This window comes from Stegastes partitus, unplaced genomic scaffold (assembly GCF_000690725.1).
Source record: "Stegastes partitus isolate 25-593 unplaced genomic scaffold, Stegastes_partitus-1.0.2 Scaffold8, whole genome shotgun sequence".
NCBI classification, from domain to species: Eukaryota; Metazoa; Chordata; class Actinopteri; family Pomacentridae; genus Stegastes; species Stegastes partitus.
Genome location: NW_007577739.1, coordinates 2,028,738 through 2,041,854, shown reverse-complemented (window position 1 = coordinate 2,041,854; position 13,117 = coordinate 2,028,738). Strand labels below are relative to the sequence as shown.

The window sequence follows — 13,117 nt, the reverse complement described above, 5'->3', positions numbered from 1 at the left end:
TCTGTTCTGTGTCACCTGTGTAATTTGAATGCTGAACTATGATTCATATTCACACGTATACTCCTTAAATTTAAGCTGAAGGGAGTGTTTTTTGTGTGTTGTGTCACTCTACATGTGAAGGTCAAACGCCCGACTGCTGTGACAACAATCAAAACACATTTATGCGCCGACGGGGACTTTAAATATTCGTCCTTTTCTGACAGGATGCTGCTCAGTCGGCAGGCTTCCATCCCTCTGGATCTGTGGTTGCCATAGGAACGCAGACCGGCAGGTACAGATCCCGTCACCGCAAAATCATATTGTGGCTATTTAGTTTGCAAAGTCAAAAGGTTAAAAAAAAAGAAAACAATATTGGCCATGAGTGCTACACTGATGGAGAACCAGATTGTTGAGCAGCCTGTCGTCGATCCTGCAGGTGGCTGGTCCTGGACACCGACTCTAAGGATTTAGTCACCGTGCACACAGATGGGAACGAGCAGCTGTCGGTTATGCGCTACGGACCAGGTATGTTGGTAACTGCTGAGTGCTGGTCTCACGTTCTGCTTCTGTGTCTGGAAGTTTAGTGTTCAGGAAATTAAGCAGAACATGAACAAGGGCTTGTATTCGCTGTTGTTGACACCAGGAAAGCTGCAAGTGGAAAGATGATTTTACAAAGAAATAATAAAATAAATAGAGATACTGCCGTTAAAGATGGAGTTTTGTTTGAACCATATTTGAGTATATATTTAAATAAGTACACTGTAATTGTCACATCACGTGTATCCATCCACATACTGCAGCTCATAGAGTCGAGTTCGTACATCTGCAAACATTTTATTTTATTTAATTGCTTCCTCTTTTTTTTTTTTGCCTATTTAGATGGCAACTTCCTGGCCATCGGTTCCCACGACAACTACATCTACATCTACGCTGTGGCAGAAAACGGGAGGAAGTACAGTCGAGTCGGGAAGTGCTCGGTGAGCGTTTACGATCCCCCTCACTCACGGCGTCTTTATTTAAAGTTCCCTCCCCGGTTGGGTTTTATATTTAGGCCCATCCTCAGCTCTGTATTTTGGTATCTGCTGTCACCGGCTTTATATAGAAAGATGGTGAATGACAACTACCTGAGTCATGCGCTAAAGTTTCTGCATCGCGTCAACGTTTCTAGAATTATTTCTGGTTCTGGTTCTGCCTCCACTCTGGACATCCTGTGAAGTATGTCGATGCGTTTCTCTAACTGTGTCCCTTGTTGTCTTACCTCAGGGTCACTCCAGCTTCATCACCCACCTGGACTGGTCAGTGGACTCCCAGTACCTGGTGTCCAACTCAGGCGACTACGAGATACTTTACTGTGAGTGCAATTAGCATCCTCGGTGCTGATTAGTTCACATCCATGTGCGTAAAAATGCGGCAACATGTACAAGATTGCAGATTAGCAGCTGATTTCTTCATTTGCAAAAATAATGTGAAAAGTAGCGAGGAAAGAAGAAATAAGGTGCACCATCGGGCTGGTATTGACAATAACAGAAGTTATTAAAAAGTCTAAACACTGGATAACAACAGAAACAGCATGTAGAAGGTGTGTGTTTGGGATTATTTGGTTTAAAGCCATGTGCAAAATTGTCATTTCAAAATGAGTCCTAAGTTTGCAGGACAGCAAAATGTATTTAAAAGGTTTTCTCCTCCACCACAAACACCTGTTATGTGTAGAGGTTTTTCTGTCACAGTCATCTGGAGTTGAAATGTGTTGACATGAGTGAGTTTTTACTGTGAAGCAGGTGCTCAAAACCCTGTTAAAAACATGTCAAAATGACAGCCAGCTTATTAAATGAGTAATGAGACTCTACACAAACAAGCTAGTTTCTAACACTCGTGATTGTTTCAGATGAGAGGCGTTTGCATTTTTTTTTTCTTCTGAGTGATTCACGCTAGTTTGAAGCTCAGTTGAAAAAACACCACCATCGGTCCAGCCGTGCACCAACCAGGATGCAGCGATGTGCAAATATCTGCATTCTAAACAGGTTTAAGTTCGTACAGTTGTGTGTTTATGCTAAAGTTAAAACGAGGTTATGCTAAAATCTCTGCTGCATGTGTTTTGTTTTCTCAGGGATCCCATCAGTGTGTAAACAGGTGGTCAGCGTGGAGACCACCAGAGACATTGAGTGGTTCACCTACACCTGCACTCTGGGCTTCCAGGTCTTCGGTAAGTGACGCCTCCTTCCCTCTCTCTCTCTCTCTTTAGCGAGGTGTTTAATGTTCATTCAAATGACAATTTCGCCTCCTTGTGCATCTCAGGCCTGTGGCCCGACGGCTCGGACGGCACCGACATCAACGCCGTGTGCAGGTCCAACGATAAAAACCTCCTGGTCACTGGAGACGACTTTGGGAAGGTTCACCTCTTCTCGTATCCCTGTTCACAGTTCCGGGTAAGACGCTGCATGCTGTCGTGCAAACGTACGTCTCAGTGATGCACATGGACTCTAAACAGGTGCTCACAGCCAGTGTGACATCACCTACTGGTTTGTGAGTCTTGCTGTTTTTATGGAGTACGTCTGCAAGGTAGCCACACCCTACAGCTGCACACCCTGTTTAAATGTCTGTTTACTGTAAATGAAAACATAATTTACAAAATGATCGTCATATTGTACTGAATGAGGATTAAAACTAGTGATTAAGACCATAAATTCATTTGGAAAATACTTACTGAGGCAACAAATCAAGTGAGAAGTAGGATCATTTTCTCATAGACTCCATACAGTAGAATGTCTTTTTGCACCAGCAGGAGTCTCCCTCTGCTGGCTGTTAGAAAGAATGCAGTTCTAAATCACTTTGAAGCTGTTTTATTCACAGTTTATTAAAGAGACAAAACAGTGGCAGATGTACTTATTTGTTGTTTCTTCCAGGCTCCCAGCCATGTTTACGGCGGCCACAGCAGCCACGTGACCAACGTGACCTTCCTGTATGACGACAGCTACCTGGTGTCGACCGGTGGGAAGGACATGAGCGTGATGCAGTGGAGGATAGTCTGATCCACCGGACAGACTCGGACACTGTCGGCGTCTTAGCGCTGCCGGGGCCTGAACCCCAGCTGAAGCAAACTCAACTGAACCAAACCAAACTTAAATGGACTGACACTAAAAAAAATAAAAAGTAAAAAAGAAGAAGTGGATCTGAATGAACTGAACCGAAGTGATTTGACAGAAGAGAAACTTTTGTCCTGACGTTTCCTTCCCGATCTGCTGACAGATCCCAGATGAGGTGACCTGTAGGAGGTTTAATGTGCAGCTGCTTGAAAATACAAAAAAAAAAATCCCAAGTTTCTCCTTCTCCTTTCTCCACACTACATGTTAAAAAATGATCTCTCTCTCACGCACTGTAGCCTCGTCACCGATGACACGAGACAAACGGATCCAATCCAACTGAACAGAACCAAAGGCTCTGACTTTACTGACTGCATCTGTACAGTTTGGCTTTCACTGTTCTTGTATAGTGCACTCTCCTGCCACAGACAATGGACTGAAGAGGTTTGTTTTGCTGCCTGTCAGAGCCGTTCCGGGCTGAACATCAACCGAGCTGCAGATCCAAGAGCACTGCGACAAAAACTGCGTGTGGACAGAAAGTACATTGTGATTTTCTAATTGTTAAACTTTCTTTTGTTTTGTATTTAACAACTCAGGAAAGCACTAGTGAAGCGAGACCCTGTTCCCTGTTGGTAACGCTGACATATCACAAACAGCCTCCGGCGGCCCCAAAAAGCATCTCACTGAAGTGTTGAGAGCCACGGTTAATATTAGCTCCAAATGTTCTGCAACCGTTATTGATTTGTTTGCATTGACTGTTGTGTGTGAAATCGACCTCATACAGTCTAGGAGAAAAAGCTGAATTTGGCGGACGTGATAAATATACAGAGCGAGAAGAATGCTGTCGATGAACAGGCGCCGTTTGGAGCGATGATAATTCATTTAAGGATTACATCATCTGGATTCATGAGCTGTAGCAAGTGTTTGTGCTTCCAGGTGTTTAAAAAAAAATCGACACCTTTCCTTTTATTTATTGATTACAAGTCAAATCCTTCACTGCCAGTTTCATTTGCTTTGAGTTTTCTCCTGCAATAAATCCCTGTTAACACACTGAGAGGCTTGAAGCAGGTCTGAGGGAAATGAACATACACTATTTGAAACTCAGATTTTTATTTTCTTTTAAGGATGTCACGTGCTTGGTTTGAATCCTGCTTTTGCCTCGAGTTCAAGTAGAACCAAAATCGAGTTTTTCAATGATGTGAAGCCCTTTCAGATCTGCGTCTTTCTACTGCACCGAGATCAGCTGGCGAAGGGGAAGGGTGAGACCACTACACTGTTACTGTCTGACTGTGCCGCTCAGTCACCGTCAGTCACTGGCAAGATATTTAACTGAACTGAACCCTCTCCTGAGGTGTGTGTTTTTTTACTACAATGCACTGCTTCTGCCTGATTCAGCGGGTCTATTGAGCTCATTTAGCAAATACTGGAGCTTTTCATAAACCAAGGAAACAAAGGAGAGCTTAAACACACACACACACACACACATGCATGAATAAATCTGACTTCTTTACGGTTTGTTTGGGGATTGAGCAGATTTCTAGCGTGAACATAACTTGTTCTGTTGCTTTGAAGTCCTGCAGGAAGACATCTTACAGGCGCCACTCCACAGAGTGAATGTAACATGGCTTGTCTTACTCACCACTTAACATTTGCAGAAAAAAAAACATCTGTCTGGAAGTAAATGAAACATGAAATTCCCATGAGGCTGTGTCTTATGTTTTCCACTTTATTACCTTTTATTGTTCTTTTTTCCTTTCATTTTATTGAGCAAAGCTCCACGGGGAGTGTTGTGGAGGAAATGGGATGCACTCTTACAGACCACTGTGGCACCTCAGCAGGCCTGCTGCTGATCCACCCGGGTGGGGTTGGGGGGCCTGCATGCGTGCGTCTTGGCCGCAGGTTGGCAGCATTGAGCCGGCCAGCTCCCTCCTCCCTCCCTCCCTCCCTCCTCCTCCTCTTACCCTCCACACGCCGTATTAGCATTTTTTCCCCCAAATCTCTCCACCTCACCAAAACACTCCGAATGGGAAGAAAATATGGCATGAAGGAGGCGGCGGCAGCGCACCACCGTTCACCGTCTTGCACCGAGAGCGAAGCGCGGCGGAAAACATGGACTTAAGGAGGCGCAGCAGCAGCAGCAGCGTGTGTGGAGAGAAGAGACAACGGAGCACAAAGCGGATGGAAGAAAACGCTCGGCTTGTCGCTTAGCGTTCCTGTTGAGGCTCCCTCTTTTTTTTTTTTTTTTTTCCTAAACACGACTCATCATCTGCCTGTAATATCGCTCCAGACGCACGGGAAGAGGGGGGGACGCAAGGTGGAGGCTTGATCCGAGCCTTACCAGACGGTGCACGGCCGAAATAACGCATCGATCAAGCCTCATCGGTGCCATCATCATCATCATCACCACCATCCGGCTGAATCAAACAAGAGGAGGAAAATGAGGTAAGCTGCGGCCAGCACCATGCGCTCCGTTTGACGCGTCATGACAGATGCGCACCGACACTCTCAGACCCTCCGACCTCCGGCCTCGACATCTGCATTTACCTTCCAAAACATGATCATGTAGTGAATGACTGCAGCATCTTTTTCACCTTGTAGGAGCAGGGTTTTTTGGGAGGCGATCGGCGGCCCACCCAGCCGGCCTTCAGCTCCACGTACGCGTCCTTTTCACAGCCGCCTCCTCAGTCTTAGCATAAAAGGGGAGATAATTTATAGGATTTCTGCTCTTTTGGCTTCTATTGTCACCGCCGGACCCGCCCAGCGTATTGAATGCAGGATTGAGGCCAGGTTAATGTTGTCATGGAAACGACAGCATCATGTATTTCTCCATATGTGAGCAATAGGGAGAATAAAACGCTAAATGTGACAGCGTGAGCGGCTGCAAAGGGGGGAAATAGGATAAGTGAGGGGGCTTATGTCCATCGCAGGAGGAGGGTGTTTATTCTGGTGGTTGCCAGGCAGGTTACCAGACCCCCACCCCCCTCCTCACACACCTACATAAGCCATGATGGATCCATACACTCGGCCTGCAGAAGATGAGTCTCCTGTTAGAATCCCCCCTCATTCTATATCTGAGTTTATGGACGGTATTTTAAGCTGTAATGCTGGTATGCAGAATGCGCTGAGGCCCAACTCCTCTCCAGCAGCAGCAGTAGCAGCAGCACTCCTCTCTGTATTCTGTTCTATTTCTGAAGCAGCCCTTTTCTATTTCTCCCCTGCTGCCTGGTTTGACTCCTTCATGTCTCCGTAGCTGCAGCCTGCACCATTCTGTTTTATGGCTTCAGATTTACTCTGACAGCTCTCCACAGATAGAGTGCTCTCTGCTGCTCGCTCTCACTCTGCTTTTACTGTAGCTACCGGTGTTTGTCTGCATGTGTGTGTGTGTGTGTGTGTGTGTGTGTGTGTGTCTGTGTGTGTGAGACCGTCTGGAGTTGTAGTGAAAAGGAGACAGAGAAAGCGTATGATAGGCAGAAAGAGGTAGACGCTGCCACACCTGGATCTCTTGCATGAAGTGTTTTATCACAACATATCCTGATCCAAATACTTCACTCCTTTCCTGTGGCCTCACCCAAACCCGAAGCCAGCAGCTGAACTGTTTTGCTCCCAGACAGTAAACATGTAAGATTCATATCTCTCAGTCCAGTTGGATGAACGTGCCGTTTCCTCTTTTTCCGTGAAGCCGTGCTGCTTGTGTCCCGTCCTGTGTGTTTATTTTTGCCAGAGGCAGATCTGTTCTTTGACTCAAGCCCAAAAGGGAAGTCTTAAATCTCCACAAAGCAACAACAAGGTGACCCGGCTCTTCTTTTTGCAGTGCACAGAAAAAGAATTTGATTCAATGAGATCATTTGTTCGGCCTCACTGCCTCCATTGCAGCATTTATGTAAGGGGGCACATGCATTTTATGTATGTGCGTGACCATGCTCATGCACGTGCACATGTGTTATTTTTAGTCTGGTCATAGTGGTTTCATTATGCGATGCTTCTCTTGTGTAGCCAGACTGGCTGCTGTCATTTGGTTGGTTGGGTTCTGGTTACTTCTGGATGCGTGTGAGCGTTTGAGAGGGAGGCTGAGGACATGTACGGTACATGGGAGGGAAAAAATAGAAGAGGGAAAACGGCAAGATGTCTGTCCTGTGCTATTAATGCGGGCTGATTTCTGAAGCGCTTGTTGTGGTGACTCATTGTGGGAAAGGTAGAATGAGCGAGTGCAGCCACAGCGAGGAGGTAAAGTGCTGAGTTATGCGCCTTACTGCAGGCTGCTGCTGCTGCTGCTGCCCTCTGAGCTGATCAGAGTGCAGCTCCACGTGAGCCAGCGTCAGCGCCGCCACAACACTCCAACCCTCCAGCCTTTCATTGACAGAATAATGGAATAATTAAGACTGGAGCAGTTAACGTCAGAGAGGAAGGGAAATGCCATTTTAACTACTGTGCTCGTGACAATAGTATGTCTTGAGTCTATTATCCTTTTAAAATATTTCATAATAAGAACTATAAACATGTTTAGATCTTTATTATTTAACACGTGTATCAGATATTAAATGGTGTCACATGGAAGTCCATTCTAAATGTCGTGCAGCCTATTGTTTCCCATACATCCCACACAGTGCTCAGCGATGCATCATGTGTCCTTTTTGGCACCACGGAGGTCAAACGGGCCGTATCGGATGACCCCGCCACATACAGTGAACAGCATTCACAGCTCAGCGAGGCTTCTTCTCTCTCGATTTTCACCCTGCAGGTTTCTGAATGCAGCTTTAATTTCAGGTAGTCCTGAGTCAGCTCACCAGTTACACATTTGCACACCTTGGCTTTGGACGTGCGTTGCCAAAGACATACGTTGACTTGTGCTGTTTGACCAGCTGCTGGCTCTGGACGCACACGAGCTGTGTTTTTGTAAAGAAGATTATCTTGTATTTCTCTGACCTTACTCGATCCATCCAGGACCTGAAGCGTGTTTCTTGCTACTTTCTCTAATCTGTCGGCGGACTAGATTGCTCTTTGTTTGTTTCCTACACCTTCGGCTCGCAAAGGAGCTTAATAGTCTAAGTTTGCTCGGGCCAGATGCACCACCGGTTGAGGACAAACTCAGATAAAGCCACAAATATTGCACCAAATCAATGAAACCATTGTTGCTGGGAAATAAATCTAATCATTGCATCTGTTCCTGCAGAGAGCTGGAATGCCTGTTATGAAATCGGAGCCGAATGAATGAACTGGCGTGTCGCTGCTGCTGTTTCCTCCTCTGTAGTTAATTGGTGATTAAAGCTTATGGCTGAAACACTGTAGAATCTATTTAAAGCTTCCTCCCCCACTTTTTCTTTTTTTTTTTTCCTGAATTTTTCATGGTATAGAAAAGCAGGCGAGAGTGAAAGCGGTGCTGTTTCCTATACAGGCGAGCATGTAATTTCCATCCAGTGGAAATGATTCCTTGGAGGTTGAAAGGCGGCGGTCCAATCCTTGAAGCAGAGAGAAGTGACTGGCCTGCACCGGTCACATGTTCCCTCTCTCTCTCTCTCTCTCTCTCTCTCTCTTGCATTCCCTTACTCTGTTGCAACACTCCTCATCTCCCTCGCTCACTCCTTCCCTCCTACTCTCTCTCTCTCATGTCTGCTTTGCTGGCGTAGTGGATTTTTTTTAACTTTCTTTTTTTTTATTCTAAGAGAATGTGAAGAGGGGAAAGAGTGAATTTCCTCGCGTCGGACAGCATGTGTAGCGCTCTCTCTTCTCAGGCTGACACTTCCCCCTCTCCTCCATAATCTCCTCCTTTATACCTCCTTTCATCCCCTTGCCTGAGGACTGTGCTGTCTTCTCCAGCGACATGTATTCCCTGGACGATTTCGGGTAAGGCGACTCCTAATCATCACCTTCTCTCTCTCTCCCCTCCGTGTCTCTCTCAGGGTTTTTCTTTTTCGGATGAGTCAAACTTTGGTTTTGGGAGTGATGATGATGTTGCTCCTTCTCTCTGTAGTGTTTCTGTTTAAAGCCTGGCTCGGCTTTCCGACCGCAAAATCTGTGCGGTTCTTGAAATAGCATTTTGTAGGATTGTGTCAGCGAGAAAAAAAAACAACCCGTGTTTCTCTCTCTCTCTCTCTATTTCTGTCTTTCTTCCTAGTTCTGGAGCTGTACATGAGTTGGAGAGAAAATGAGGGGGAAAAATGGGAGAGGGAAAATCTCCTCTAGGAGTTGCTGACTTTCTCTCGTCTGCCTCCTTCTTTTCCACCCTTCTGCCTGTGTTTTCTTTGTGGCCAGCTGTTAGCAGAGGAGTCTGATTGGTTGCCCTTTAGCAATGTTTGATTGGTTCAGTCTTTTTCCTGGGAAGAAAAGAACGAGTTCCTCCTCGCTGGCTGTCAGCTGCTCTCGCTCGTTGGCGGCTCTGATCCCGTCTGACTCGTCCTCGCATGTGTGTGTGTGTGTGAGAAGGAAAGACAGGAAGAAAGGGATCGAGGGCGCTAATCTCTGAATGGCTGAATGAGTGGGACTATCAAAAGCCAGATGATAACACGGATAGAAGGGGTCTCTCTATAATATGGCCCCGGCAGATTACAGCGGGTCATGGTGATTTGCTGGAGCTCGGATGCAGATGTGGAGCCGAGCGAGGGCAGATGAGATAACATCAACGCTTGACCACATGCATTCTAGTAATCTGCCGCAAAGTACATTACGTTTGCAGGGAAAAACCTCTTTGCGTCTCTCACGCTATGTCCGTTATGTTTGGCACAGATTCTGATACTCATCCAAATATTCAGAGATCTTTAGAAAGCATAACCCCAAAGCATCCCTCCTCATCCTCCTCCTCTGCTCCTCATCCTCCAGTTCAGCTGCTCGTTCTCATTCCTGACATTGAATACAAAAGACAAATTCAAAGTCTGCAGGATTATGAATTATTCTTCCTGACCGGGGAAATGACAGACTTGTTATCAAACGCGGTGGTGATAATGTTCATTGTGCTTCGTGTCCAATCAAAGGCTCTCCTCCAAATGGAAGCGGCGGCGGCGGCGGTTCCCTTTAAGGATCAGGATTAGTGACACGACGAGGACCGGGTAGCGCTGAAGAAGGTGGAGCGGTGGGGGAGGGGTGGCAGAGAAGAAGAAGTGGGGGGTTGCCATCCATATTGTGTACTGTATGTGTCTGTGACAGTTGGCCTGAGGTGCAACTGGCATCTACAGAGCTATGAATAAGTGATGTCATTATGGGGGTCAGCGGGCTGGTTTTACTGTCGATGGCTGTAGATGCACAGAACGAGTCCTGATCAGCGTTTCATCCAAGAATCCTTTAGTGTCATGAGAGATATTGATGCTGTACATCAATGTATTTAACCAGTGCTGCAGTTTTAAACTGGGCTACGTGCTGAATCGTCACATCCTCATCACAGATTAGTATTATTATAGATCAACCCATGAAGTTGTGGATGATTTTTTTTAACATCCCGATCACCTGAACTCTAGTGAACGCTAATAAAATGTTTTTAGTATTCAATTTTATTTTTTTAGGAATTTATTTGCTGCTTCTGATGGTCTTTTTTGTCACCTGTTTGGTTGCCATTAACTTCCAGAGTCTTTACAGTGGACACGTTTTTCAACTTGGCTGATCATAAAATGACAGTTAAAGAACTGCAGAATTAAAAAATAATCACCTGATCACAATTATTTGCACTGACAGTGACCATTTCCATTCACCTGCATACAAACAGCTGAATAAAACAAACAGAAATGTCCAATGACTTTCTCATTTTCCACCATTCGCGCTTCTGTTCAGGTTTAAGGGCACCAACGGGTCATCACAAGCTGTTTAATGTCTGCTAATCTGCCGGCAGCATTTTGATGAGCAGTTATGGGTAAAAACAGATTCAGATGCAAAGTCAAACACTGCAGAAGGAAATCAAACTGAGCCTAGTAACCGAGAGAAGGCAATTTGTTGGATTTGCAGCAAAAACATGGAGGTCATAGGTGGTGGTACGGCTAATCTTGGACTAATAAAGGGGTAATGTGAACAATCATGAATCACGATTATATTTATGATAATCACCGACTAAGATTCCAAGATTTTGACAGACCTCTTAGGTTTGGAGTGTATTTTTGTGGAACTGTCAGAAAAAACAAACTACCAGAAACAAATCTTTAATTAGGTTTACAGTAGCTTGTGTATTTTAACCGTATCTCAGTGCAACAACTGCAGAAATCCACAGGAGAGCTCTTCACCGTCATGCTTAATTGTGGATGTGATCACTTGCCCTGGGGCACTTTAGCTGTTATCGTTTTATAAATGTTAGCGAGCAGGCGGTGGCCCCTCCTCGGGGCACAACAGAGCCTCGTCTGTCACAGATCGAGCTTGTTAACATTTGCCCGGCCCGTCGCAGCGGCCCGTCCTGCAGTCCAGCTGGGCGCTCCCAGCCTCAGACGGGCCAGCAGTAATTCTGCTTGGCACGGGCGATGCTGTGAACCCCGAAAAACAAATCGCTGGTGACTGGCGCTGCTGTTCGACCAATCCCCGCTGACTGTGACCCTCGTCTGACCAATAGCAAGTGGCATTTCCTAATGAGCAGCGCCGTGTCGCGTCCCTCGGCCGTGTGACTCCGTCGCTTGTGTTGCTTGCTGTCAGCGCGGCATATGAGGTCAGCTGTTGGAGAGCAGGCCGGCGAACCACAGAGGTCAGAGTTGAAGGGGTAATATTCTGTCAGCCTCGTACTGGAGGAATGTCAGTCCTGGGGCTGAACCCTGTTCAGGACTTTGATGTTGCCGTACGTAGAAGGACCCCAACGAGGAACATGTGCAAAATATCTGTTGGTATCCATTATAGACTTTCATACTATGTTAAATACATTTTCTGATAACGTGACGTATTTTTGGTTCCTAATGCATGACAAATGTCCCTCTTTTTATATTTAAAAAAAAAAAATCTTCAAAAATAAAAAACCAATACCTGTCAACTCAACCAAATGGCCTGGGGTCCAACAGTCCTGAATAGGGATAACTGTGGATTTAGGAGAAGGATGGTTTCGTTGTAACCTGCAGGACAGCACTGACGGATCTGAAAATGTGATAAACTGACTGATAGTAGATCTTTATATATATTTTTTTTATTCAGTTGTGTTGTCTGTCCGTCCTATTCTTGTAAATGTGACGTATATTGAAGCACCTTTTGGGAATTTCTTTAAATTCAGCACAAATATTTACTTGGACTCAGAGATGAACTGATTACAGTTTGGTGGTCAGAGGTTACTGAGACCTCACAGAATTTGTTTTTAGTCATAACTCAAGACTTACTTCGCTAACTACAACAGATTTCACACAAATGTAAAATACGGTACAGTGTGCCTGGCTGATATGTACCGGCGACCAACACTTCATCAATAGCGATAAGAAAACTGCTGAATGTTCAGTTGTTTGACTTAAATGCATCAGATGCACTCAGCACAGAGCTTATCGTCCCATGACGGTGGAGCTCCTTTACCCTCCATCACGCTCCCTGTTGGCTTCCTGCTGGTCTCCTGAGACGAAGCCATCTGGGCCTCTCGTCCTCACCTGCACATCTCCCCTGGTGGAGGCTGCAGCCAGCAGGGACCAGCGGCTGCCCTCATCAAACTGGTTTTACAGTTTAAATGAAACCGTGTCCTCCACCACCTCCACCTCCCAGAAACCCACACTGAGGGCTGACTGACCCGACATGGAGGAGTCTCCGGCCGTTGAGCCTTTACGTCAGAGAGTTGTTGGTCACCTTCTGTTCACGACCGGGTTTTACTTACCTGTGTATCAAGGTGAAATCATTCTTTTACCCTCATTTATGTTTATATATCCATCCATCCATTATCTATATACCGCTTAATCCTCACTACTGTATCACCGAGCCCAGGGAGGAAGTGATGAAGTGATGGCATTTTCTATCCATAAGGTCAAAGGTCAGGTCTGGTCATGTGAAGGTAAACTGCTTCTTGACTTGTTGGGGTTTAACATTTTCTCTCTGAGGCTGAACTTCCACACGCCACTGCTTTGGACTTAATATTATCGTTGGCCTGCTCATAGTGATGATGCCAAAGTTTATCACCATCCATCCATCCATCC

General features: G+C 45.7%; 2 protein-coding genes across 2 annotated transcripts in view; both read left to right on the top strand.

The window, feature by feature from the left end:
• Nucleotides 1-203: 203 nt before the first annotated feature.
• On the top strand, nucleotides 204-4,762 carry LOC103359061 (EMAP like 1; the record flags this gene model as incomplete). Its single annotated transcript, XM_008284250.1, has 7 exons — nucleotides 204-271; nucleotides 416-504; nucleotides 859-956; nucleotides 1,243-1,330; nucleotides 2,087-2,182; nucleotides 2,275-2,405; nucleotides 2,883-4,762. Coding segments are annotated over 7 exons (696 nt in total), but the record flags the coding sequence as incomplete, so codon positions are not given.
• A 4,115-nt stretch (nucleotides 4,763-8,877) lies between these two features.
• Nucleotides 8,878-13,117, top strand: part of evla (Enah/Vasp-like a) — a 40,293-nt gene continuing 36,053 nt past the window's right edge. The window contains exon 1 of the mRNA XM_008284238.1: nucleotides 8,878-8,900. Coding sequence (XP_008282460.1) covers nucleotides 8,878-8,900 — 23 coding nt within the window. The remainder of the gene's footprint in view (nucleotides 8,901-13,117) is intronic.